General features: G+C 38.6%; 4 protein-coding genes and 1 long non-coding RNA gene across 22 annotated transcripts; 3 read left to right on the forward strand and 2 right to left on the reverse strand.

Moving 5' to 3' along the window:
• Positions 1-43: 43 nt before the first annotated feature.
• On the reverse strand, positions 44-6,871 carry LOC128872631 (uncharacterized). 7 transcript variants are annotated; one of them, XM_054115539.1, is made up of 11 exons: positions 6,649-6,871; positions 4,760-4,828; positions 4,066-4,657; positions 3,794-3,920; positions 2,427-2,641; positions 2,255-2,345; positions 1,861-2,129; positions 1,440-1,693; positions 991-1,283; positions 667-861; positions 44-524 (listed from the first exon to the last, which is right to left on the reverse strand). In XM_054115539.1, exons 3-11 carry the CDS (start codon positions 4,264-4,266, stop codon positions 340-342), a joined length of 1,830 nt encoding a protein of 609 aa, XP_053971514.1. In that variant the 5' UTR covers positions 4,267-4,657; positions 4,760-4,828; positions 6,649-6,871; the 3' UTR covers positions 44-339. The 7 variants fall into 7 exon arrangements, with proteins under 7 accessions (XP_053971514.1, XP_053971520.1, XP_053971497.1 ...); XM_054115545.1 differs by lacking the exon at positions 4,760-4,828; XM_054115522.1 differs by lacking the exons at positions 4,760-4,828; positions 6,649-6,871 and adding an exon at positions 5,100-5,290.
• Positions 6,872-7,588: 717 nt separating this feature from the next.
• On the forward strand, positions 7,589-12,814 carry LOC128874486 (monocarboxylate transporter 2). Of its 4 annotated transcripts, XM_054119338.1 has the most exons (11): positions 9,180-9,320; positions 9,387-9,840; positions 9,939-10,065; positions 10,210-10,353; positions 10,486-10,613; positions 10,803-10,937; positions 11,035-11,326; positions 11,875-12,030; positions 12,136-12,327; positions 12,406-12,419; positions 12,491-12,814. In XM_054119338.1, the coding sequence occupies exons 2-11, from the start codon at positions 9,757-9,759 to the stop codon at positions 12,554-12,556; spliced, it is 1,338 nt and encodes a 445-aa protein (XP_053975313.1). In that variant the 5' UTR covers positions 9,180-9,320; positions 9,387-9,756; the 3' UTR covers positions 12,557-12,814. The 4 variants fall into 4 exon arrangements, with proteins under 4 accessions (XP_053975310.1, XP_053975311.1, XP_053975313.1 ...); XM_054119335.1 differs by lacking the exon at positions 9,180-9,320 and adding an exon at positions 7,589-7,933 and having other exon boundaries at positions 12,406-12,811; XM_054119336.1 differs by lacking the exon at positions 9,180-9,320 and adding an exon at positions 7,589-7,933 and having other exon boundaries at positions 9,439-9,840; positions 12,406-12,811.
• A 129-nt stretch (positions 12,815-12,943) lies between these two features.
• On the forward strand, positions 12,944-17,327 carry LOC128874460 (monocarboxylate transporter 9-like). 8 transcript variants are annotated; one of them, XM_054119269.1, is made up of 8 exons: positions 12,944-13,042; positions 13,152-14,526; positions 14,872-15,142; positions 15,237-15,481; positions 15,663-15,966; positions 16,066-16,293; positions 16,363-16,557; positions 16,836-17,327. In XM_054119269.1, the coding sequence occupies exons 2-8, from the start codon at positions 14,461-14,463 to the stop codon at positions 17,018-17,020; spliced, it is 1,494 nt and encodes a 497-aa protein (XP_053975244.1). In that variant the 5' UTR covers positions 12,944-13,042; positions 13,152-14,460; the 3' UTR covers positions 17,021-17,327. The 8 variants fall into 8 exon arrangements, 6 of the variants coding, with proteins under 6 accessions (XP_053975244.1, XP_053975295.1, XP_053975254.1 ...); XM_054119279.1 differs by having other exon boundaries at positions 13,003-13,995; positions 14,061-14,526; XM_054119289.1 differs by having other exon boundaries at positions 13,003-13,359; positions 14,061-14,526.
• Positions 17,328-18,162: 835 nt separating this feature from the next.
• LOC128874452 (protein spaetzle 4) lies at positions 18,163-22,316 on the forward strand. Its single transcript, XM_054119257.1, has 6 exons — positions 18,163-19,003; positions 19,112-19,293; positions 19,707-19,862; positions 19,995-20,807; positions 21,065-21,187; positions 21,292-22,316. Exons 1-6 carry the CDS (start codon positions 18,974-18,976, stop codon positions 21,533-21,535), a joined length of 1,548 nt encoding a protein of 515 aa, XP_053975232.1. The 5' UTR covers positions 18,163-18,973; the 3' UTR covers positions 21,536-22,316.
• LOC128874529 (uncharacterized) lies at positions 21,623-22,668 on the reverse strand. 2 transcript variants are annotated; one of them, XR_008456660.1, is made up of 3 exons: positions 22,559-22,668; positions 22,333-22,486; positions 21,623-21,762 (listed from the first exon to the last, which is right to left on the reverse strand). It is a non-coding gene; the product is annotated as an uncharacterized LOC128874529 (long non-coding RNA). The 2 variants fall into 2 exon arrangements; XR_008456661.1 differs by having other exon boundaries at positions 21,643-21,762; positions 22,329-22,486.
• Positions 22,669-23,045: the final 377 nt, after the last annotated feature.

Raw genomic sequence — 23,045 nt, forward strand, 5'->3', positions numbered from 1 at the left:
TATCACTTTAGTTGTAAATATAGAGCATAAACGTAACAACGGATCCTTATACGAATAGAAAATATTTATTAAACTCTTTGTGTACATGTAAAATAATTATTATAATATTGCGGTGATAATTTATACATCGAAATAAAGAGAATTTTATTCGATAACTGTATAATCTCTGCAAGTTTCGTGAAAGATACTTTAGAGTAGAGCTAGAAAAAGAAGCATTCGTAAAGTTCGAAGCATTCGTATCTTGTTGTTATTGTAAAAAAAAAAAAAAAGAAAAAACTACTTTCAAATATTCTTTAGGCACTTTATGTATGTACAAAGATGTTCTTCTTTCTCTCTTCGTTAGCATGAATCGGCAGAAAGGGCACCGGAAGTTTCGGCAGCAATTTTATCCGCCCGTTCCTTCCTCCTCTTTGGTAAATTTACTGAAAGGAACTGTACTGCCCACGGAATAACAAACAGGACGTTCATTAGTATAAGGGCAAGCTGGCAGACGACAAAACTGTTGGTCCAGTCCTTCATCAGTCCTAAAACCGTTTGTTTTCATATTATGATTTCGCTCGACTCGTTCTATCGCTATTAGGATAAACTTTGTTTAAGGATAGTTTATCGAAAAATGCTGATTTTCTATCTACTGTATAGGTACGCTATACGGTATCATTCGCTCACCAACGATTGGACCAAATACTATGGAAATCACGCCGCTACTAGCGCCAGCAATTCCATACGCTGAAGCGAATTTATCAATACTGATATCTTCTATGATGACCAATGGTTGAGGAACTAATAACCATGACCTAACCATTCCTATAATCGCTATCATGACAAATGTCCCTGTCAAGGTGTCACTGTAAATTAAGTAACCTGCGAATACAAAATACCATTAAATTTTGATTTTATCGTGTTCCGCTAAAAACGCTTTAATCTCAATATATTTTTTATCCAAGAACCAATGAAACCACTATCAATTTTTAATCGGATAGTATTACTGACCCGCTTTTGCAAACGCCATGCAAATCATGGCGCAGAAGAAGATGTATTTCGCTTTGATTTTTACTACCAACGTGAAGATAGCAATCAAAATCTTTGATGCCAATTCTGCAGCGGCGCTGATAGTAATCGCCAGGGCTGCTTGGGTTTTGGTGTGTCCGTGGTTGGCCATCATCAATGGCAACAGACCGGAGAACGTAAAGTCGCTCGACAGGACAAAACTGACGCCAAGACAAATGTTCATGAAACCGCAGTTTTTTAACAGTGACATTTCCAAAAGCTCTGCGAAGATTTTTCTGCGTCGTTTAAAATACATTATCATCGATACACTTGTACTTTTTATTGTTCGGTAGATGGAGTTTTAGAAGAAATTTTTTTAAATTATTACCACCACGAGGGTGAAATTTTCTTGGTTAACGAAAATGTTTAGATGCAATGTTTTATTTACGTACTTTACTTGACTCTTGTCGGTATCGTCTACATCCTTCATAGACACCTGAACTCCTTTCTCCAACCGTTTCTCTTTAGTTTTCTCGTAATGTGCAATGTCTGTTACGGCTCCGATACTTGTCACTAAATTTGCCAAACTCGAGGCCGAGAGGGCCGACATGCGTCTCGTTAAAAGTTCACGCATCGATCCAGATTTCATTCGACTGCAAATTTTCCCCTCGAGCTCCGATATCGAAGCTACCCTTTGCGCAGGTTCCTGAAAGTGAACAAGGAAAAGGAAAAGGAAAAAAGGAAAAGAAAGCGATTCATTCATTCATTCGGAATAAAGTTACAAACAGGCAACAGGTAAAAATGAAATGTCTGACATCGAGGTTGACGAGTGATCGATTTCGTGTGTAATGACACATATAAATAAAAACTTACTTTCAACGTTTCAACTAAAAGCGGCAAATGCTTCCCTCTTTCATCCTTGAGACTCGTTAAACTGCTCCATCTAGTTTTCGTTGGAACATGAGTAACCTCGCTGGAACGACGACTCAACGCTGCTATTCCGCACAATTTCCGCTCTTCTCTTTGACGTGCCCGTTCCGCGCGTACTTGTTCCGGTTTCTTCAAGTGCCATTCAACTGGATGCATCATCGTCATACCGACGATACAGTTTAAGCTCATCGCGCCCGTCATCAATGCAGTGCCTGACAAATCATAAAACGACCATCGTTATTTTCACGACTAAACAATTTCAAGATTCCTCTTAAAGAAAATAATAAAGTTAATATTCGGCTAGAATGTTGTCTGTTTGAAATATTTGTCAACTGACCTCGGAAACCATAGACTCTCATCAATCTTTCTATGCAGACAGGATACGCGATTCCACCTAAACCGATAATTACTTGGGCTACGCTCATTATCTGGAAACGAAGAATTTCTCTAAAAAATTCGGAATATAACTATCTCGAAGAAGGCTGGCCATCAGCTCTGCATTTCCGTACCGGCGCTCTTCTCTTTACGAAGTAAGCGTTGAAGTTCGTATTGCAAATGGTAATGATCAGACCGAGTCCCAAGCCTTGGAGGAAATTTAAAAATGCCATTTCGTACACGTTGTTAACGAATGCTAAAGCCACGTTCGGCAATGCAAACATCAACGCACCGAAAATTCCTACAGGCCTCATCGCGTATCTCTTCAATAAAATGTTGGTCATCAAACCTGTCGCAAAAAGTCAATTGTTGTTAACTCTTTACTCGCTAGTCTTATTTTATTGTGTACATTACAAACTTGATAACAAAATATATATATGCTTGAATGAAATACCAATGGGGCTAGAACCTAAAAACTAGAAACAGACATCGAACAACTTGCTACGTCTATGTACAATGTACATACATGTACTTGTATATACGTACTATATGTATCTCGACAATCCCGATATGCACCTTGGCGTTGAACATTATTGTAAAATTACGATAATAATAAGAAACCATTTTTTTGCTGTGTCATATTACAATCTTTGGCGTAAATTTTCGTATTTGTAATCTTCCAACAAAAGTAAAAATGGCATGTCATTCTTATCTGGCGCCTACCAAGCTACGGGAGATTTACATGAACAACTATTCTTGAATTACAGGTGCCTTATCGGTAACATTTTCAACATCTGACAATCTATGTACATACAATATATCTATGTAATCGCTTAGCTAGCTCTCATTTAAATGATGTAGAATTGATCTCAGTTAGAATACACATATAATATTGCATATTTTTTTTATCGTAATCGATATTGTATAGATACATACTATTATACATATATATACAGTACTGCAGGGAAATGTTCAGAATGTATTACGAGCCTCTAGCGGTTAAAGTATTATGCAAGTCGATGTACAAATAATACGTGTTTGTGTTATTACACAATTGACATTACAGTAACCCCTGTACTAGGGCATACATACATATAGTATATGAAACGAATCATTTTTACACGTTACGTATGTATATATAACATTTGTAAATGGATAGAGGTTACCTCGTTAAGAATGAATTATTTTGTTTGAAATAAACAACAGTTATGAAAAATGGTTTAAAAAGTAAGCAGCGTACACTTATGGGTACACTTACTTATTCGGAATCGAATATGTGTTATCAGTGGCAAATGTCGTGCAGCCGTACACGTACACGTACACGTACACGTACAGGTATACGGTATACAGAAGCATAAAAAGTAAAAAGATCTAGAAACGGGGGCGGCGAGGCGAGGCGAGGCGCGGCGCGACGGATAAAATTACTCAATGACGCGTTATCGTTGTTATGTTCGTTTCGAAGGATCTACACCGAGAAACAAATGCAGCTTGCGATACTTACCAGCAATCGAAAATGTAACCATGAAAACGGAATTAAATAGCGTCATTGCTGTACCAGCTTGACCAGTTGCTTCAAGAAAATCACCGAAAATAATTGCAAACGATGCGGTTGGTCCAAATGTTGTAATCTGTAAAAAGAACGAATCAGATGAATCGAATAATTTATTAACTAAAATTACATTATACGTATACTAGAGATGGTGACAAACTTAAACTCCATATTCTACGTTAAATTGAAATTGTCGAAGATGGTTCCAAGTTAATTATACTAACGAATACTAATATCATAGCCAACACCACCATCCATCCCCAACCACCGTCAGGAGCCAAGTCTTCTAGCGTAATTTCATCCTTTTCTTTTTCCTCTTCTTTGTATAATAGTAACGCATTACTTTGTTGTTTCTTCTCATGATCGATACAAGTGTTGGTTGTTGTTGTCATTGCCGTTGTTCCATTAGTTTTAGCTACCGTCATAGTTTTCTACACTCTAAACACATTGCTCGAAAACTATTTTAATATGCGATAATTACTACGTATAACCCAAGTTTCATTAATTTACTTTAATAAGCGCATTGATTTTTGTTTCGATTCGATTTTTTTTTTAACGCGATTATTTTGACTGAATAATATGAAAAACTAGCATCACCTTACCACCGCAAAGTTGTTGATTTGTTCGAAAGAGTGGAGAGAAGAGGCGGTTCGATTTAAGAAATTCTACACTGCGTGTATCAGTCAGCTGGGTGGTTTTTGACTGAACGAAACTGAATACAAATGATTTTGGAGACTCTCTTATCTATGTACATACACGATGTCACCGTACTAAGCACCAATCCTTAAGGAGAATGAAATATTGCTATCGTAACATCTGGAATTAGAAAACGTATCGTAAACGGAATTTCACAACATTTTTCTGTAGAATCGTTTGAACCGGTACCTTTAACAACCGAATAATACACAATATACTAACTCATCGTTGTTTCCATTCGCTTTCGTTCTTTTTTTCTAATCTACTTGTCCTATCCTTATTTCCGTTTAGCTGCAAGCCATGAACACACCGATGAAATTATTTTAACTCGTATTATTAGACGACTACAAGGTGCGATAAATTTGAACCAAGTAAATGAAATGCATTTTTCTTGAACATTCGGTTACAGTTGTTATTTCTATTCCGCTATGATATGTACATGTGGTATATACATACGAACTCGCAGAAAGCAGAAAGCAGAAAGCAGATAACGAAAAGCAGATAACGAAAAGCAGATCTGTATATTGGAAGTAAATGAGATAATGGTACTGTATACCTATACCTAGCCTGTACTCGTACGTGAACAGATTTACCGGTTATATCCTGCCCCTGAAACGTGTATTACGCCATGCATTCGAGATACACGGTGGCAAATTATAAGGCGTTATACACTTTGCGACATAATGATAACGATACCTATATGTATGTAGTATTAATATATGTATATCAAGTATCTACCCTGTAAACAACAAATATCGATATATTACCTGTATCTGTAGTTATACATATAAATATAAATTACTTTTTTATTTATTTTCCATCAGAATTTCAATAAAAAAGAAATTACCAATACGCAGGAATACCTAAAATTTATCTGATTGTATTCGTCATCTTGTAAAACTTGTAAAATACACCGTTGACTTTAAATAAATTAAGATTTAAAGAATTCTTATTACAAAGCTACTTCCCTTTTCCATTTCCGATAAATTTCAATGTTTAAAATTGATACCATACCCATAATTGAATGGAAAATTAGGTTTAAGAGTAGCAATTTCCATGCTTTATACGCTACCAATAAAATTGCAGTTTTCGAAGCTTTTAGCAATCGAATTTACGCGTTCCGAATACGTTTATCACGTTTCAAAGTGATAAAGTAGAATCCATACAGACTCGAAATCGTGATAGATCTCCTTCAACGTTAACTAATTAGTGGTGTTTCGCTACTTGCTTAATGCCAATTGCATTACTTAACCGCTCGGCGAATATTACTAAAATGAGTGTTGTAACACCGATTGTCGCTCGAGTACATTTACCGTGTAAAAATAAATTTCCTTCGAAACCGCAGCTAGTTGCACCGCAAGTAATTTAAGCCATTAGCAAAAAATATTACCCGTGATCGTGTTAATTAATCCATGTGACATTGATTTATTATTGAAATGAAAAATGGACAGTGTAGTTGGTTCTAATATTATCGAGCATATATCGGATATGTTTTCTCATCGAAATCGAAATCGAAATCGAAATCTTACTTATTTCTGTTTCGTTAATAAATTGGGGACATGCGCAAAATCTTCAGCTCGACCATCAAACTTGATAATTGCTAGTTGTTTGAAAATAGGAAAATGTCGGTTAATAAAAGCTCATTTTATTTAATACTCGGAGCTGCTTTCGATTGCAAAAATAAATTGGAGAGCTTCTAATACAGAACGGAAAGTAGAGTAACACTGATAGTAGTAATAATGTCAATAAGACAGGTGATAACGCAGAATCTGTTTTATAATTATTTAATTCCAAGTTGCTACTACGTTAACGTGACAATGAACAATTTGCTGAAAATCAGATCTGTGTACGAAGGAAACTTTTTCAAAGAAGAAATTCGATTTTCGTTCCAAGTAGAGGCGACTTTGAACAAGTTTGAAAGTGATTGATGAATAGCGACGCGTGTATCGAGACGTTTGTTCCATCCTCGAACGATTCGAATCTTACTAAACTGTAAACGAGTGGTGCAGACTGTGTTTTCATGAAACAGTTGCGATAATGCGCTTCGACGTTAACACGAGATTGTGAAAATGAATCTTTGTCGACGTTTACATACTGATGCATATCACTACCTCAATGAGTATTTAAAGCACTGCGAGAATCGACTCTGCCGCTATCATGCGTTCACTTGTAGGTACACAGCTACGCGACGAGCGTTACGTTGCCGAGGAATACGCGCGAGGCGGCGCCGACGCCGTCGCCGACGCCGACGCCGACGGAGATTCTTTGTTCCGGCACTGGCCACACATAATATACTAAATTGGCCACTTTTCGTTTTCGTAAAGAAAAACAATCGTAGAGGAAAAATGCCGTCAGAAATCGACCGTGTCCACTCACGCCGCGGAATTAATGCGACAGCGACAGCGACGATTGCGGTCGAATCAACTTTGAGATATCGGTAATCTCTCGTGTCTCCATTTTGCGCGTTCTTTCCTTCTCGCGGTCAAACGATCTTCCTTCGAGTTGCCCGTAAACGACAACCAGTACCGGATCCTACGGGGTGCAACGTGCAACAAAATTATCCTACTTTATCCGTCTATTAACTGTTGCCATCTTTTTTATGTGCTAGAATCTCGTTAATTCGCAGTACCCGGTGTATGCCAAACATTCGACAGTTTCCTAGCGAATTGAATAATAAATCGAAAATCACGTTCGAGGTAGAGCCCATTACTACACGTACACGTATAATATCACATTAACGAGACGATAAGACGACAAAGCCTTCCGATTTGCAATTTAAACAGCCAATCCGCAATGCGTACAATCCGTTCAATGCGTACAATGCTTATTTGAAATTTTAACACGATTGCGTTTTCTATTCTCTCATCCGTCAATATCTGATTAACTTTTAAGTAAAATCGATCCATAGTTGATTTTATTCGTTCCAGCTCGTATGGTAAATTGGTGGATGCGCCACTGGCGACAACGGAACGACGCGACGCCGTCGGCGTCGTCGTCGCGGTCGTGATCGCGCGTCGGCAGCCTCGGAAAAAGGATGCTGCGCGATACCAGCGTGGTCATTTCGATGAATGACATTCGGTAGTCGTAGTCAGTCGTTACTTTCGCTCATGAGCTCCTACGGTGACAAGTTTCCGGATAAGTTGTCGAGAAATAGGTTTTCGAGTCAAAGGGACGTCGTCGAGCTGTGATTAAATGTGCGCTTTCACGCGCGAATCCTGAGAATAATGTTTAAAGGGTTCACGGAAACCGATAACCGCGATACCGATAGTGAAACGTCGAGCAGCTGTGGATAATTCGAGTACACTGTACACACGTTTTACACGCTCGAGTAGATTTATCGATTCGAACCGGGCTTGTATCGTTGCTTGTCACAGTTGCTACCCTTAACCGTGCCAGGTAATACCTATTCACTTGAAATACAAGTACCTACATTCACGCGTTTCGTTCACAGTAGAAAATAGAATACCATATACATATACATATATCTTGTAAGATTGTTAAAAAAAATCAAACAGGACAATTACATTAATGAATATTTTCAATGTTCGCATACAAAGTTACGGTATTATCTTTTTCGGTTCATCTCCGACTGTTGAAACGCGGATACTTTTTAACACGTTCAACTATGCGCAACTGTGCTCTTTTTCTAGTCGAAACTAGAGATGAATGGAAAACTTTATTCGAATAATGCATAGATAACGAGAAAGGTGTGAAAAGTCGTGTTCCATAGGTTTCCTTCGTTTCATACGTGTTATTGTTCATTATAGATTCATTCTTCTTTGGTCGTAAACGTACCGATAGGCGGTCAATGGTTTAAATGTATTATGCATAACGCGTCTTTGACATATCTCGTGCAGTAAGTTATCGAGGATAAGAAAAGTAAAGCCAGTACGCGCGTCGCTCTGTTCAAATAAAAATTTGCTTCGCGAAACACTTGTGACCTGTTGCTTGCTGCCTGCTGCCTGCTGCCTGCTGCCTGCTGCCTGCTGACCGCTGCTTGCTGGCTGGTGTTATACTTCCTAATGCAAATAAATGAAATAATCTGGCACAATTGAAGCTGGTGAAGCATCGTGAGATTCAAAGTTTTGGAACCGTTAAACGAATCCATACAATTTTTCCATTATCCAGGTTCGTAAAAGTGAAACGCTTACGAGCGAGCAATCATTCAAATTTCTCTGTAGATTAATTTTAAACTCTAACACAGCAGTTGCATAATTTAAGTTGATTTAATGTGCTCCAACGAATATTATATAATATCATTTTTACCACCAATGTACATAAGAAGCTAGAGTGATAACTGTTGGTAGTTGATTGTTGCTAGTTGCTAGTACCGTGACAAATACTTTTCAATTCGAGTGGGAATTATTTGAAAGAAACAGTAATGTTAAATCGCCGCTATACTATACGTACAAATCGTTATTATTGTCATGAATAATTCAGCGAGTGATTAATTAGTCATACTGTTACAAATGGTCTGCGTATAACGAAGGGAACTCCTGATAATAAACAGATGAAAATAAAGAACAATTTGTTCAACACATGCATCACGTTTGATAAATTTTTATATCATACTAAATTATACATTATTTGCATACCATACGAGTATGTGCGTATGCGCACGCGTATCGCGGGAATAACGCTATATTCGTTATTTACTTCGTGACTGTCTTCTGGTCCGGAAAGTACGTTTATTTATTGAAAATACAGTCGATATTTCAATCGATTCACAAACTACGTGTTTGCATCGTCCAAGATACAGGAATAAAATGTACCGATGTATTCGGTATGTGAAAAGACATTGCCGTTGATTCAGTTATTGGCGACGATTATGGGGAAAAAATTCTTTCAGGGTTACAAGACCCGCAAAAGAACGTAACACGTATTTTTCCATGGGTCGACAGAACAAAGAGGGGCAGACGAAGAACGAATCGGTTTGCTTGAAAGTGAGAGTGAGTCGTCAGTCATAACCAAAGTAAGAAGTGAGGGAAACACCGGACCAGTCTATCTGGATTACGTATCGGATCGGATCGGATCGGATCGGATCGAATCGTAAAGTAACGAACGATGCGACAGTGATTAAACCATTAAACTACATCCCGCGATATGTGACGCTCGGACACGTTACTATTATACAATAGAAGCCTGACTTTTCTTCAAATTTTCGATAAATCGTTGATCGAACGGTTCGTTCTTATGTCGATTAATGGTAAAAAGCAAAGATGATGACCGTTGACCACGCCAACAAGAAAGCACCCGACGGTGGTTGGGGTTGGTTCGTTTGTCTTGGTAGCAGCTTGATTACGGTAATACATATCTAATTAATGTTTCTTTCCTCTTTCTATTTATATTTCTCTTATTTATTATATGTACGTGTTTAAACATTCTATACTTGTTTCTGTAGCTTTCTTTGAGATCGTTGGATCCGTCGTTTGGTCTTCTCTTTCACGACCCTTTGGAGGAACTTGATATCGACTCCACAGGAACGTCATTGATAATGAGTATTCTTGATGCCATCGTTAACTTTTCAGGTATTACTGGAATAATTATAAAACGATATTTTTCAAGTAAATGTAATTATAATTCAGTATATTCCGATATTCCGTATATTGGAATTGTTATTTTTTCTTCTTCTTTTCTTTCTGCACCAAAACGATTGTTTTCTTTTAATGTAGGTCTTTTAATAGGACCATTATTAAAGAAATATTCATACAGACAAGTGGCTTTCTTCGGATCTCTTTTGAGTTGCACTGGACTGATACTTACGTCGAGAGCTAATAGCATGTTTCATATTATTTGCACGTACAGTATTTTAGGAGGTATTTATTATTTTATCCTTCATTGTTTATCAAAATTACCATATATACACTTAAATGTATGTAATTTTAACGATTAGAAAAATACAGTAACGCTAACCGATATTCGATAATCTTTTAATTCTTTTATCGTAGGCTTAGGAACTGGGTTAGCGATCGCATCGTCTTTTGTAGCACTAAATACGTTTTTTGATAAAAAACGAGGGCAAGCCGTCGGTTTTTCAATGGCAGGCACGACATTGGCTATGATGCTGGTACCGCAAGTACGGAATAGAATTTTTAATACCAATTTATATTATGTTTTATTTGAAAGTTTAACACGAACAGGCCTGCACAAATTTATTAAACTTTGTTTATCGTTTATACCTATGTATCGATTAATAATGTTGTATAATTTCAATATATTTATATTGTAGCAACGCTATACTAGTAATTTTCATTGTTGTTTACAGTTTATACATATTCTTTTGTCAGCTTATGGATTTCGAGGAGCAACTATGATCGTTGGAGCGTGGGCGCTACATTCTACGGTCGGTGCCTGTTTATTACGACCACTGGAACCCAAGGAAAGAAAAGTTGCGGAAAAGGTAACGTTGTAATTAATGTACCTACCTACTATCGTACCTGTTATTGTACGTGTGTGTACAGCGATCATTCGGAAAAGCTATTTTTTACCGTACACAGGATACAAATAAGACAGCTGAAAACGACATTCTATTACGCGAAAACAACAACGGAGCAAGGAAAAAGCTTGAAAATGATATCGAGATGTCGAAAATCGATATCGGCAAAGATGACGAGAAAGATGACGAGAAAGGAAAACACGACCAATCATTCTTCGAGAGGATAAGGAAAACCTTCGATTTGGACCTTTTAAAAGATAGCATTTACTTAAACGTGATCATCGGTTTGAGTCTGTATTATGTTGCCGAATCGAACTTCAAACTGATGACTCCGTTTTTTCTGTCTAGTATAGGTAAGTAACATTGTCAAGAAACCATAGCGAAAGGATGTTATTAAAAGATATCGAGGTTCTTTGAAATTTATATGGTACAGTAAAAGCTCCGCTATTGCAAGAAATCGGTGCTGAACATTTCTGCAACAATTGTATCTGCAAAGTAATGAAAGCAACGGAACGAGTAGTAATAATATCCATCGATCCAAAACCCATACTTATCGGTTACAATTGTAGTAGGAAGAACTCGTATTTATTACTTGACATCCTCTCGCAACGGCATCGGCACGTGGTAGAGCGAAACGTGAAAAAGTGCGATAAATGGTGAACAAACTGAATAATTTCTTAATCAGAAACCTTATTAAAACTCTCCAATAAGCTTCTAGAAACAATAAATTATGAGGAAATATATTACGTATAATAGTATATGTATAGATATTTTACAATGTACAGCTATATTATCATCAATCGGACGATCTTTTATCGCGTTATTTGTTCGGGTTTCGTTCGACTGTGCAGTATTCTGTAGGAATTTGGTAGACTCCTCGAAGGAACTTGACGGTCGATAGGAATGACCAACGTGGAAGTTGCTTCCTGTTTGTCGATAACTGCATTCACCGACATTCTTGCTCGACTCGTACTCCCCACCATTTTCGACAGATACGGATTCAAAAAGAGATCCGTCTTCTGGGTGTTCTGCCTGCTGGTAGGAATTGGACGATCCAGTAAGTATCGTCAAATATTTTCAACCATTTATTTCAAGATTAGCTGTTTATTTCAATATTCCGAAATATTTAAGGGGTTTGTTTATTTGTCTGTTTTTCTTTTAGTTTTGGCAGAACAATCCAAAGGAATATTCTTAATAGTGACTTTTGTAGTAATAGGATTTTTACGAGGAGCTACTTTGGTGAATTTGAATCTCAGCGTCTCCGAATGTTGTTCCTTGAAAAAGCTGCCCAGTGCCTTTGGAATGTTCATGGTGTCCAAGGGTTTATTCGTTGTAACGTTGAGTCCTTTAATCGGTACCTTGTAATAATATCCCATATTATATCAACATATACAAATTACATATAGTATACACGTAGTATATGATATTTCAGGATACATCAGAGACGTAAGTCAAAGTTATACCATTTGTATACACGTTATGACGTTCATGATAACCATCACTTTTGTTGCATGGAGTTTCGAATTTGTGTACGGTGCGCTCAGAAGAAGGGCTACTTTAGCGAAACAAACAGAACCAAGTAACGTTATAGAATGATGGAAAGTATGAGAAAACTTGCCAGTTTCACGGAAAAGCTGCACACTGATCTTTCGAGAATTTTATCGATCGAATCGACATGAATCGATCATGGATAAACAAAAAATAATTATTTATTTGTAAACTGAAATTACGCACTCTTTGATACTTTACGAACATGTATTACATGTACAAAACTTGTAACGAGAATAATGCCAAATAAATGAGACGAAGACTTGTAGAATAATTTGAGAAACTATTTGTCTGGCTATCATTTTGTCCCGTAGTGTAAAAGCGTCGTCGTCGGCGTCGACGTCGGCATCGATGCAAATGTAACGAAGCATGTAAACGAAGCTATACGCTATATGTACGTGGTACGACGAGTCAAAGACCAGAGTTGGTCTAAAGTCGAGTCACGAAGCCGGTTTTTATCAAGCGACTTCCCTTCGTCGAGCCAGTCACGAGTAGTCCTCGGCACCGCTCGGAACATGAATGTATGTACACCTATGTTGCCTATTTTTGCGCTTCGTCGCAGACACGACGTAAAAATTATCGGTGAAAAGTTCGAGAATGTGCTTGACGGGAAAATACTGTGTTTTTTAGTGAGTCCAAGTGACAGGAAGGCGAATCTATAGTGATCCGACTGTCGAGTCGGTCGTTAACGAAACATGCATTCGGTGCAACGGTGACGACGAACCGAACGCTAATGCTACGATACAGTAATATCCATGCGGACGTCGCCATACGTCGCGTCGCGTCGCCTCGAGTCGCGTCGGCGCGGGCGTCGCGTCCTCATAACTGAAACCGACCGGTGCGGTGCCATAAGAGAACCTACAAATTACGCGTCGTTAAACCATTATTAAATGATCAACTAAAATAGAATACACGAAAGGGTGTCTCGAGTCAGTCATTCCTTCTAATTCGAACACGTACGCGTACGCACGTGTTAATTTATAATAATATTACTTGGAAGAAAGTTGAAATTTATGATGATGATTTACAATTCCAAGATTCCTTTGAACCGTACTAATTATTTAAGTTATCTCGATCGCTCACCTTACTCTAATTTTTATATGTAACATTTGTAGACAATAGGTCAAACTTTGAACATTATTAGTATTTCCGTTAAAATAAAATACATTTTCTGCTACCTTGAATACTGATTGTTCTATCAAAGTCAGTGCCTTACGATAACCAAACTATTTGTTCATATTCAATAACTTTTTCAAAAGAAAGATTGTTCCGTGTACCTGTCTGACAAGAGAATGAGACCAACGGACAGCGTCGAAGGCTCTAAAGCCTGCAGATATAAAGTGCAAACAAAAGATAAGGAAAAAGATTGTACGAAACGCCTGTTCATCGGTGCATTGTCTTGATTTATTTAATGACAAATACATGAAAGCGTCTCGACATCATTGTTTTGCATTTATACGTTACAATCGTACGAGTAAGTGATCGATCGATTAAGAAAAGTACAATAACAAAGCGAAAAATGACCGATAATCTTTCCAGATATCTTAAAATCGACCAATTATATGTATACAGAGCAACATGTTAGTCCATGTGACACTGCTAATAGATAACTGAACCTATTTAATACCTATATTATATGAATAGAGAAGAATGCAAACGTTAACGTATAGCTCGAATCAATTTCCAGTTTCCACGCGACAGCTCGAAAATCATAAATAATTCTTGCACGTGCCTCTGTGTGGGCATATGTATTTAATACTTATCCACGCTACTAAGTACGTATCTTATCACTCGTCCAATCCCGTCGTGTATTTAGCCAGCCCTCTAAGTTTGCAGTTCACCGCCGCGTCGGCTCCAAGACGAGGCGAACAAGAGAAAAGTGTTGTTCGAATTTCTCGAGGAACTTTGAACCCGAAGGTCGAGCCGAACGTCCGATAGAATGTCACGCGGTGAAACTGATAGAGGTTGGGCATGGGTAATCGTCGCCGCTGTGACAATCATTAACGTAAGTTTTCACAATTTTATTTCTTCTGGTGCAGCATTTCTCAACCGATATTCTCTGTTTATTTTTATTTCTATTTCTATTTCTATATTTCTTTCTTTTCTTTGTTAATTATAATTTCTTTGTCCTGTCGTAAAACTCGGAAGCAAAAGGTTGAGAAACGCTGGGTTGGTTGTTTGTTTCGAGATATCGCGAGGTCCCGAATGTACATGTGTTTCGCGCACGACATTTTTGATAACGTAAAAGGAGAGCAACACTGACAATGAGAGAAAATTGGATTCGAATAGTAGAACGCGAATAGACAAATATGTGTCGTATATGTACTAATAAAGAATAAAATTGTTTCAGTTGGCGATACTTCCGATACAGCAATGCTACGGCCTTGTATTCACGGACCGATTTCATTCACTCGGTATCACCGCTACACAAACATCCTTCATTCTTCATCTGAATGGAACGATCACGTGTAGTCTGGGTTTAATAAGCGGGCCAATGATGAAAAGGTTCAGATTTCGAACGGTGGGATTCTTCGGCGGTCTCACCGTCGCCATTGGTATCTGCATGACTGCGTTTGCTGTATCTGTTCCCTCCATTATTATCACTTATTGTATTATCGTTGGTGAGTAAGTAATTCGTTGTCCGCGAAACACTTTTCTTTTCGCGACAAATCTCCTCTAATAAAATCGACTCTTTGTATATCGTATCGTGCCTAGGTATCGGTCACGGAGTTATGTTTCCAGCAACGACTCTAGCACTCAACACGTATTTCCGGAAGAAACGTAATTTGGCGATGGGGTTCTCGGTAACACTGACTGGTCTGGGTCCTATTCTGATGCCTCTTCTTATAGCAAAACTATTAGAGAATTATGCTACCACCGGGACGCTCTTAATTCTTGCTGGAATAGCGATGCATTCGCTCGTAGGAGCATCGTTATTAAAACCATTTAACGAGAACAAGGTGAGTTGGCTATACGAGGCTATACGAGGCTATACGAGTATAGCAGGTAGATCGAATAGAATAAATATGCCATCTTATCGTCAGCGGCATTCTTGGTGCGTTGCTAGTTCGTTGTCCTGATAGAATCGTAAAAAAGGACAACGATTAACGTTTACCGTCAGATTTCATTTCTACTATGTAGATTACAAGTATAACAAAGGGCAATGACATCACGGAATCTTCCGCAGAGTGCAACGACAACAGTGTTGCAAAACGAGCCGAATCGTTGAATGTTGAAAATGAAACTGAGGTAACAAACGGTGGCGTTAATTGTGAATTGTTGAGCAACGATGTCGAACGAAAAACGGAGGATCGCGAGCGACCTTTATCGCGAAACGCGGAGCTTGCCAATAGAACAGGAGGCAAACGAAAGATTCTGTCGAGAATTTTCAAACACTTGGATCTCGATCTTTTAAAGGACAGCCGTTACGTTGCAGTTATATTAGGTAACTTGATTATATTTTCGCTATTAAACCTAGAGAATCGTATAACGATTGGTGGAAATTATCTGTAAAAATTCTTGAAGAAATGTGCATTTGTAACAGGTATGGGAGTGTCTTTGGTCGCGGAAACGAATTTCAATGCGATGATTCCTTTCGTCCTTTCCGAACTCGCGGGCCTCGAAAGGACCTCGATCGCAACTGTGATGTCGATCCAAGCCGCTTCGGATATCACTGGACGGCTGTGCGTTCCACTTTTGGCACACAAAGCAGGATGGACATCCAGGAATCTTTACGTTTTTTCATTGGTAGGATCCACTCTCGGACGAACCAGTACGTAGTCTGCCATATAATTTCAAACAAGAAAATGAGAAACTGATTTTATTTTGAGAAATCGAATAGTTTTATCGGCCTGGGGAACCACCTATGTTGCGGTCGTCTGCGTTGCATTAATTATTGGTGTTGCAAAAGGGACGAAAGCTGTTTTCCAGGCTTTAATCATTCCTGACTACGTTCCTCTCGAAAGACTACCAGCTGCATCTGGAATGCAAATGGTCTGCAACGGTATACTATCTATCGCCATAGGTCCAATTATAGGTAAGCTGTTACTTTATTCAGGAATATAGGTATAGTAATTTAAAATCGTCTAATTTTAATAAAGGTTATTATTTATTTGTTTATTTATATATATATTTATTTATTTATTTATTGTTCACGATACGCAATTAGTTGGTATATACAATTTGTATATCGAAAGGTATACATTATTCGAGTTGTAATGATAATTACAAAGTTAGGATGATGGGTATTACTATTAATTTTAACTAGCGAATAATTGATGAATTTTTCGCTTTTCTGTCTTTTTCAATTCGAAGGTTTGGTACACGATTCGATGAACGGTTACGTAGGTGCTCTTCATTTCACTTCCTTTTTAAGTCTCTCTTGCATTTTCATGTGGTACGCGGGAGGTTTCCTCAGATTTAAGAAAGAGACGGTAAATCGTAGAGAAAAAGAAGATACGATACAAGTAGAAGAAGATGCGTGCGAATGTAGCGCTTAAATAATTTGTATACTACTCGACTGACGAGCATTTTCTTAACGGAAAACTGTTAAAAATGTCTATAATAAAATAACGAAGCGATGTGTATATAAATCTGTAAGAATAAGTTATAATTAAGTTATAATAAGTATATCAAGTGGTAAAAGTAAATTTCTAAATAAGATATAACGTTCAACTATAACGAAAGTATTGTACATACCGAATCGTATTATATCGTTACCAATACTCGACGCTGTACACTTGCAAGCAAACTGAACAAAATATGAGACAATTTATGGTAAACGTATGTAATAAGATTAACAAATATATCATATTTCTTAAACTTGCTGTTTTCTTTGGCTCGTTTCAAATATCTCCAAAATACAAACTCGGAACGGAGACCATTGCCATACATTCCCCTCTTTGTGCATAGTTTCATAGAATTTATACAACATCGGTAATGGTGAAGATGTTGCATGCGTGTAAATGTGTGTGCAATGTGCATCGATGTGCGTGCGCGGTGCGCGGTGCGCGGCAAACAGCTTTCTTTTCTACTTGTAGCTGAAGATGCAAGAACCTGTATCAGCGTTCACCGCCTACCACGGTAAACTGGTATTTTGCCAAGGTGCAATCGGGCAAAACGATGCTCCAATAATCCAATGCTATTCACCTAACGGAATGGTAAAGTGTAATACTATTACTGTCGTCGGTGCATTAGTGGGTGCATCTTTAAAAAGGAGAAAGCAACGTGAAACGTAAGTAGGCGTAAACGCTTCTATTTAAATAGCATCGTGCTTTCACAGAATTCTTAGCGTGATGTAAATCCGCTACGATAGCGAATGCTAATCTTTGCAAACGTATGTTGGCTTAATACGACTCGATTCGTTCCCCAGTCGTATGAATTTTATATTATAATTCATTGGTAGGTTTTCAAACAATTTTTAGTACCGCGTATAATCATCGCATTTTTTGAGGCGTCGGCGTAGAACACGAAAGCAGGAAACTTGAGTGAAAGAGGCTGCAGTGACAGTGGTTTCGAGGTCAGTGGAACACGCGGAAAGTTTCATTACAAGCGTTAAACAGTGTTTACGAGGATGGGTAAAATCGTAAAATGGTTAAGATCAGTTGGATGGGTTAGATGGGTGAAATGGGTAAAATGGGTAAAATGGGGCCCGCGGGAATCAAACGAAAACCAAAAGATACGAGCCATTTCTAGAGCGAATCGTCGTCGAGTTTACCTGATCCACGATATTCACCGGATCTTTCGCCTACCGATTGCCACTTTTTCAAGGATCCCGATAGCCTTGAAAAATGCTGTTCTACTAGTGGGAAAAGTTTGGCTGGATGGAACCGGAGCAAGTAGGTAAACTCGTTTCTCGTTGGTGTAAGTGTGGCTCGAATTCATCTCGAAAAAGGTTCCTAGCTACCTTTCTCCCAATCGAGCATGGATTAAAATAAATGAGTATCCGTTGCCCGTAGGGCTCTCGCTACGTCACCGTGGGGCCCCGTGACACACATCAATGAACTGAAATGTAACGGTACCGGCAACAGTGACCTACTCACCGGCCGACGTGCTCTGTCTTCCCATTTCTTCCCTTGTTCTTCCTCTCGTTCTCTCTTGGTTGTCGGTCAAGCGAGCGTCGAACGCTCGCTCACCAACGAGACTCCTCTATGTACATACAACTCTGTACTTTTACCACCGCGAACCGGCAGAGTTCCGAGTTCTAACCGAGCCTCGCATTCGCATGTTCTCATGTTCCCCCGTGTGCCGCCGGCTGATTACAGCCAGTAATGAAAGCGTTCTCCTCGCGCGTGGAGGTGCTGTCATGTAGCCGCGAATCTCCCTCTGTTGTCGTCCTTTTAACGGTAGCAATCGGATCGTCAGTGAAAACGATTCGCCCGAGGACTACGGGCGTGATCGACGACCTTCCGGGCCCCTGGTCCAAAACTCCGAACTAACGTTTAACGCGAGTTATGAATGTAATCGTGCTTCTCGTCCTCCAGGTGAGCGAAAACATACTTTTCTTTATTTGAAACTCGAGTAACGGACTACGATATTATTACTAGTAACTAGATAGTAACCGATTAACGATTAATCTTATCGGTGTACAGGTGATTGCATATCAACACGTGAGATGTCAAGGAGGTGGTGGTGGACCGAGTACCTTCGGTTATGATGCATCCTCGGCTTGCAGCAAACCGTATTCGCGTTCCAGTCGTGCGCGATTCGCAAATCTTCCTTGCGACTTGCGACGACAAAACTGGTGCGCGATTGCTGGCAGTGCTTATCCATGGTAACTGTTACAACACATTTACTTGTACTTTGATTTATCGAAACTCGGCATCGATATTTCGTATGGCTCGTTCTATCAAAATTACCCCCCAATGAAAACAATAGAAAGCCAATTAACAATTCGGAGGGAGTATATTTTCACTATTCAAACGTATCATGTACGCCTATGAATGTTAAGCAACGGAACGAATGGCATCGTACGAGTATATTAAAATGATGCGTGACAAAACTGAGAGATGTCGAGGATGTGACGTACTTTTACTCTCGATGATCTCTAGCGAAAACATTTTAAGCTTGAACCGTTTTATAATAATACGTAAATTTTCCGTTTGTCCAGCGATACGGATCGTATGCTTTTGACTTTTCCTATACCGGTTTAAGGAGGAAAGGAAATTGAATTTTGTTTAATTTCAGGCATGCAGTTCGACGTTTCGTACAAGAAAATCAAGGACTAATGAGACGTATGTACGGAGATGAACGGCATATTAACGTATTGAGAGCAGAATTCGAGAGAAATGATATCGAACTAAAAGATGACGATCGTCGTCATCATTTTGCCGAGGAATACAGGTAAATTTTCAAGTACCTACCGAACCATACTCGAATATTTTCGAATATTCTGTATCATCGTATATTTCGCGAGCACATTCTTCCATTCCTTTCTTAGCACGTATTGCCAACCGATGGTTCGAATCGTTTCAGGAAATACCAGTACACGCACGATTACGAAGACTTTGAGAGCGAAGCCAATTTAAAGATACAAAGCGACGAGTACGAACGACGTGGCTTCACGAGCAGATCTTTCAACGATAATGGCGTTCAACGATTGAACAAATTTCCAAAATTAAGCGAATACACCAGGCCTCATTTTCGACCAACTGAAAAATCTACCGCTTCAACGGCAACCACCACAACACCAACGTCGACAAAGATGTCTTCCATCACGGAAACGCCATCATCCTCTATGGTTACGTCGTCGACGACAGGTTCGACCGTTCGCGAACCGATCACCACCACGGCCATTCCGTCGACGACGATTTCGGTGAATAGCGCAAACAACGACGGAAAAGAGAACGCGACGGAAACGATCGAGCAGTCGCCGGTGATGATTTCTCACATCGTCAAGGAACAGAATTTCAGCATCAATGAAATTCCTGAGCAAATCGACAGGATCGACGAGGAGCAAGAACAGGAGGTGGTGGACGACGAGGAGAAAACGATCAATGTTTCGGATGTTCCCGATGCCGATTTCGACGAAACGTCTACGATCAGTTTACCCGGTACCACGGAACTACCCGCTGAACTTGACACGAACCCATCAGGGGAGCTATTCGCCACGCCGAAAGAAACGACCGCTCACGGGACTTTTAGTTCGAGCGAGCAACACCAGTTCAAACCTCGACCAGAATATCGACCAGCGAATAAGCCGGAAGCTTCTTCTATGGAAGGCCAGCTGTATCAGGACGTTGCCGCGAAAGATCAACAGGAACAACCGGTTTTGAAGCTCAGAGGAGTGTAAGTGCAAGCAAGTTTTATTTACAATGATGATGATATGAATTTTCTCCGAGGGTGTTTCACTTTTGTTCGACGCTCTCTTAACGTTCTCTGATCTCGATGCGTGCAATTGGGACAATTTCGAATCTAATACTCGCGTAAAAGTACGACCTAAACAAATCTTTAGCCAACCTCTTACAGACTTACGATACAGCCCTGGAAGGTATGTCGAACCACCGATGGGCATAATTTTATTCGAAACGTTGAAAATGTTTTAGAAACGCTTGTCCCGTAAAAGAGGAGGTGGTTGCGCCATTCTGGGCGAATAATACCAGAGGCGAAGTACTGGCACTTCTGAATCTCTATCCGTTTGAACAATACGTTCATTGGGAAAAATGCACGTAAGTATAAGACAGTAATTCGGCATTATTCGCTGATGAAAATTCGATTTAAACCGATTTAAAATACGATTCAAATTGCTAAATCGTATTCTGTTTGATTAAAGACACGAAAACAAGCAGATGTACTGCAGAGATGGATGCAGATGCGAACAACAGTACAGACTCCACAGGTTGCTGGCTTACGATCCCAATAACGAGTGCCGTGGTATCTTCAGTGATTGGTTCAAATTTCCAAGCTGTTGCGTCTGTCGCTGTTACGATTTACCCCTTGAATTTCGTGTCACGTCACGGTCTCCTCGCACTCAGAAACAAATCAAAGTACGTCCACCGCGTACCCGATACGCGTAATACATGTAGCTGTACAATGAACAAGATCACTCTTCTAACATGGTTTATGGAAAATTCATCTTTACGCGTTAATTATGATTCGATTCACTTCATTTCACTTCATTTCATTTCATTTCATTTCTACTTCAGTTTTTTATTTTTTACAACTTTTCCTTTAGTCGTGCTGATTCCTGCGTATCGTGACTGATATAAACGTTTCCTTTAAGCGATGTCAATCTCGTTGGCATCTAAAATAATAAAACAAACGATATAATATTTTAACCATAAACTTATCAAATTTATTAAAACAGTCCAAAAGTCGAGATTTTCTCAAATATGTAGACAAATTTTGCTCAATGTTGTCTGTGTCTGCAGCATTCTGTAAATAATTGCATTAGCGTAAACAATGACAATGACCTTGTCGTAATCGCTCGCGCCGGTAACGTGTACTGTCAAGCTTGAAACAATAAAACTGAGAATTATTTGTAAAACTCGCGCGTACAATTTTCTTGGTAAAGATTTTTAGAAACGATATTAAGATTATTATTATTATTATTATTATTATTATTATTATTATTTTCAAAACGTAAAATTATATACTTGTGGAAACAATTATAGTCTAGAGATGTAGTATCCATTATTATATGTTTTTTAAATATTACTTCAAAATAATTGTTACTATTATTTAAGACACTTGTTAAACGTCTACTTCGAGTAATCATAAGGCTCGTGAATAAAAAACCGCACAAATCATGTTTTTGTTACATTTGTATTTAGTGTTACTTGAGTTTATTGAATATTAATTAATACTCACTTACATAAATTTACATCGTTCAACAATCGTCAGTAATCGTTTATGGATCCGTACAGTTACACAGCAATAAATGGAAATATAAAGGAGTCGTTCGTTTTCCGTGCCCTACTTCTACTCTAATCGGCATCTCTTCTCTACAGTATGTATGAATTCAAGTCCTACCTTTAAACAATCTATGGAATAATTGGTATATATGGAATGTATGGATGAACAAATAAATGTTAACGTACATGCTTTATAGTTTATACGAGCAATTCTAAACGACTAACTTTGGTTTTTCTTAACAAGTTACCTAGATTTCAAAATGTATACATGTAAGTTCAACTTAGATATAAGAAAGCATATTGTAAAAATGATAGGAGGTAAAATATGCAAATAATTAAAATGTCGGTAATTAGATTACAGTGGCGCCATCGGTGAGAAAACGCTCAAGTTTGTCCTCGAAAAGTTCCCTTTTCCTAACACTAGATGGCGTTACTTGTATGCCTGGATGAAAAAATAACGAATTTAAGGCTTAAAAAATGATTTTCATTCAAGTTTTAATATCACATTGTTCGTTCATTTATTTGTTATTGCATATAATTAAAAAATCAACATTTGGAAAAGTATGCATAATGGCGCCATCTAGCGCTAAACAGAGAAACTATTCGAGGACAAACTTGAGCGTTTCCCCGATAGAGGCGCTGACCAAACTCCGAAATTAGTTTGGCTAGTCGC

This window comes from Hylaeus volcanicus, chromosome 1 (assembly GCF_026283585.1).
Source record: "Hylaeus volcanicus isolate JK05 chromosome 1, UHH_iyHylVolc1.0_haploid, whole genome shotgun sequence".
NCBI classification, from domain to species: domain Eukaryota; kingdom Metazoa; phylum Arthropoda; class Insecta; order Hymenoptera; family Colletidae; genus Hylaeus; species Hylaeus volcanicus.

What these genes read in the sequence shown, in the direction of transcription:
- LOC128874460 (XM_054119269.1), top strand. Translation starts at nt 14,461, where the DNA reads ATGTCACGCGGTGAAACTGATAGAGGTTGGGCATGGGTAATCGTCGCC. An exon ending in TTACGTTGCAGTTATATTAG is followed by an intron (nt 15,967 to 16,065) that starts GTAACTTGATTA and finishes CATTTGTAACAG; the next exon opens with GTATGGGAGTGTCTTTGGTC. An exon ending in ATCCACTCTCGGACGAACCA is followed by an intron (nt 16,294 to 16,362) that starts GTACGTAGTCTG and finishes GAAATCGAATAG; the next exon opens with TTTTATCGGCCTGGGGAACC.
- LOC128872631 (XM_054115545.1), bottom strand. Translation starts at nt 4,266, where the DNA reads ATGACGGTAGCTAAAACTAATGGAACAACGGCAATGACAACAACAACC. An exon ending in TGGCTATGATATTAGTATTC is followed by an intron (nt 3,921 to 4,065) that starts GTTAGTATAATT and finishes TTCTTTTTACAG; the next exon opens with ATTACAACATTTGGACCAAC. An exon ending in ACCGACAAGAGTCAAGTAAA is followed by an intron (nt 1,284 to 1,439) that starts GTACGTAAATAA and finishes TAAACGACGCAG; the next exon opens with AAAAATCTTCGCAGAGCTTT.
- LOC128874486 (XM_054119335.1), top strand. Translation starts at nt 9,757, where the DNA reads ATGATGACCGTTGACCACGCCAACAAGAAAGCACCCGACGGTGGTTGG. An exon ending in TGCCATCGTTAACTTTTCAG is followed by an intron (nt 10,066 to 10,209) that starts GTATTACTGGAA and finishes CTTTTAATGTAG; the next exon opens with GTCTTTTAATAGGACCATTA. An exon ending in GGTAGGAATTGGACGATCCA is followed by an intron (nt 12,031 to 12,135) that starts GTAAGTATCGTC and finishes TTTTTCTTTTAG; the next exon opens with TTTTGGCAGAACAATCCAAA.
- LOC128874452 (XM_054119257.1), top strand. Translation starts at nt 18,974, where the DNA reads ATGAATGTAATCGTGCTTCTCGTCCTCCAG. An exon ending in GCTGGCAGTGCTTATCCATG is followed by an intron (nt 19,294 to 19,706) that starts GTAACTGTTACA and finishes GTTTAATTTCAG; the next exon opens with GCATGCAGTTCGACGTTTCG. An exon ending in CATTTTGCCGAGGAATACAG is followed by an intron (nt 19,863 to 19,994) that starts GTAAATTTTCAA and finishes GAATCGTTTCAG; the next exon opens with GAAATACCAGTACACGCACG.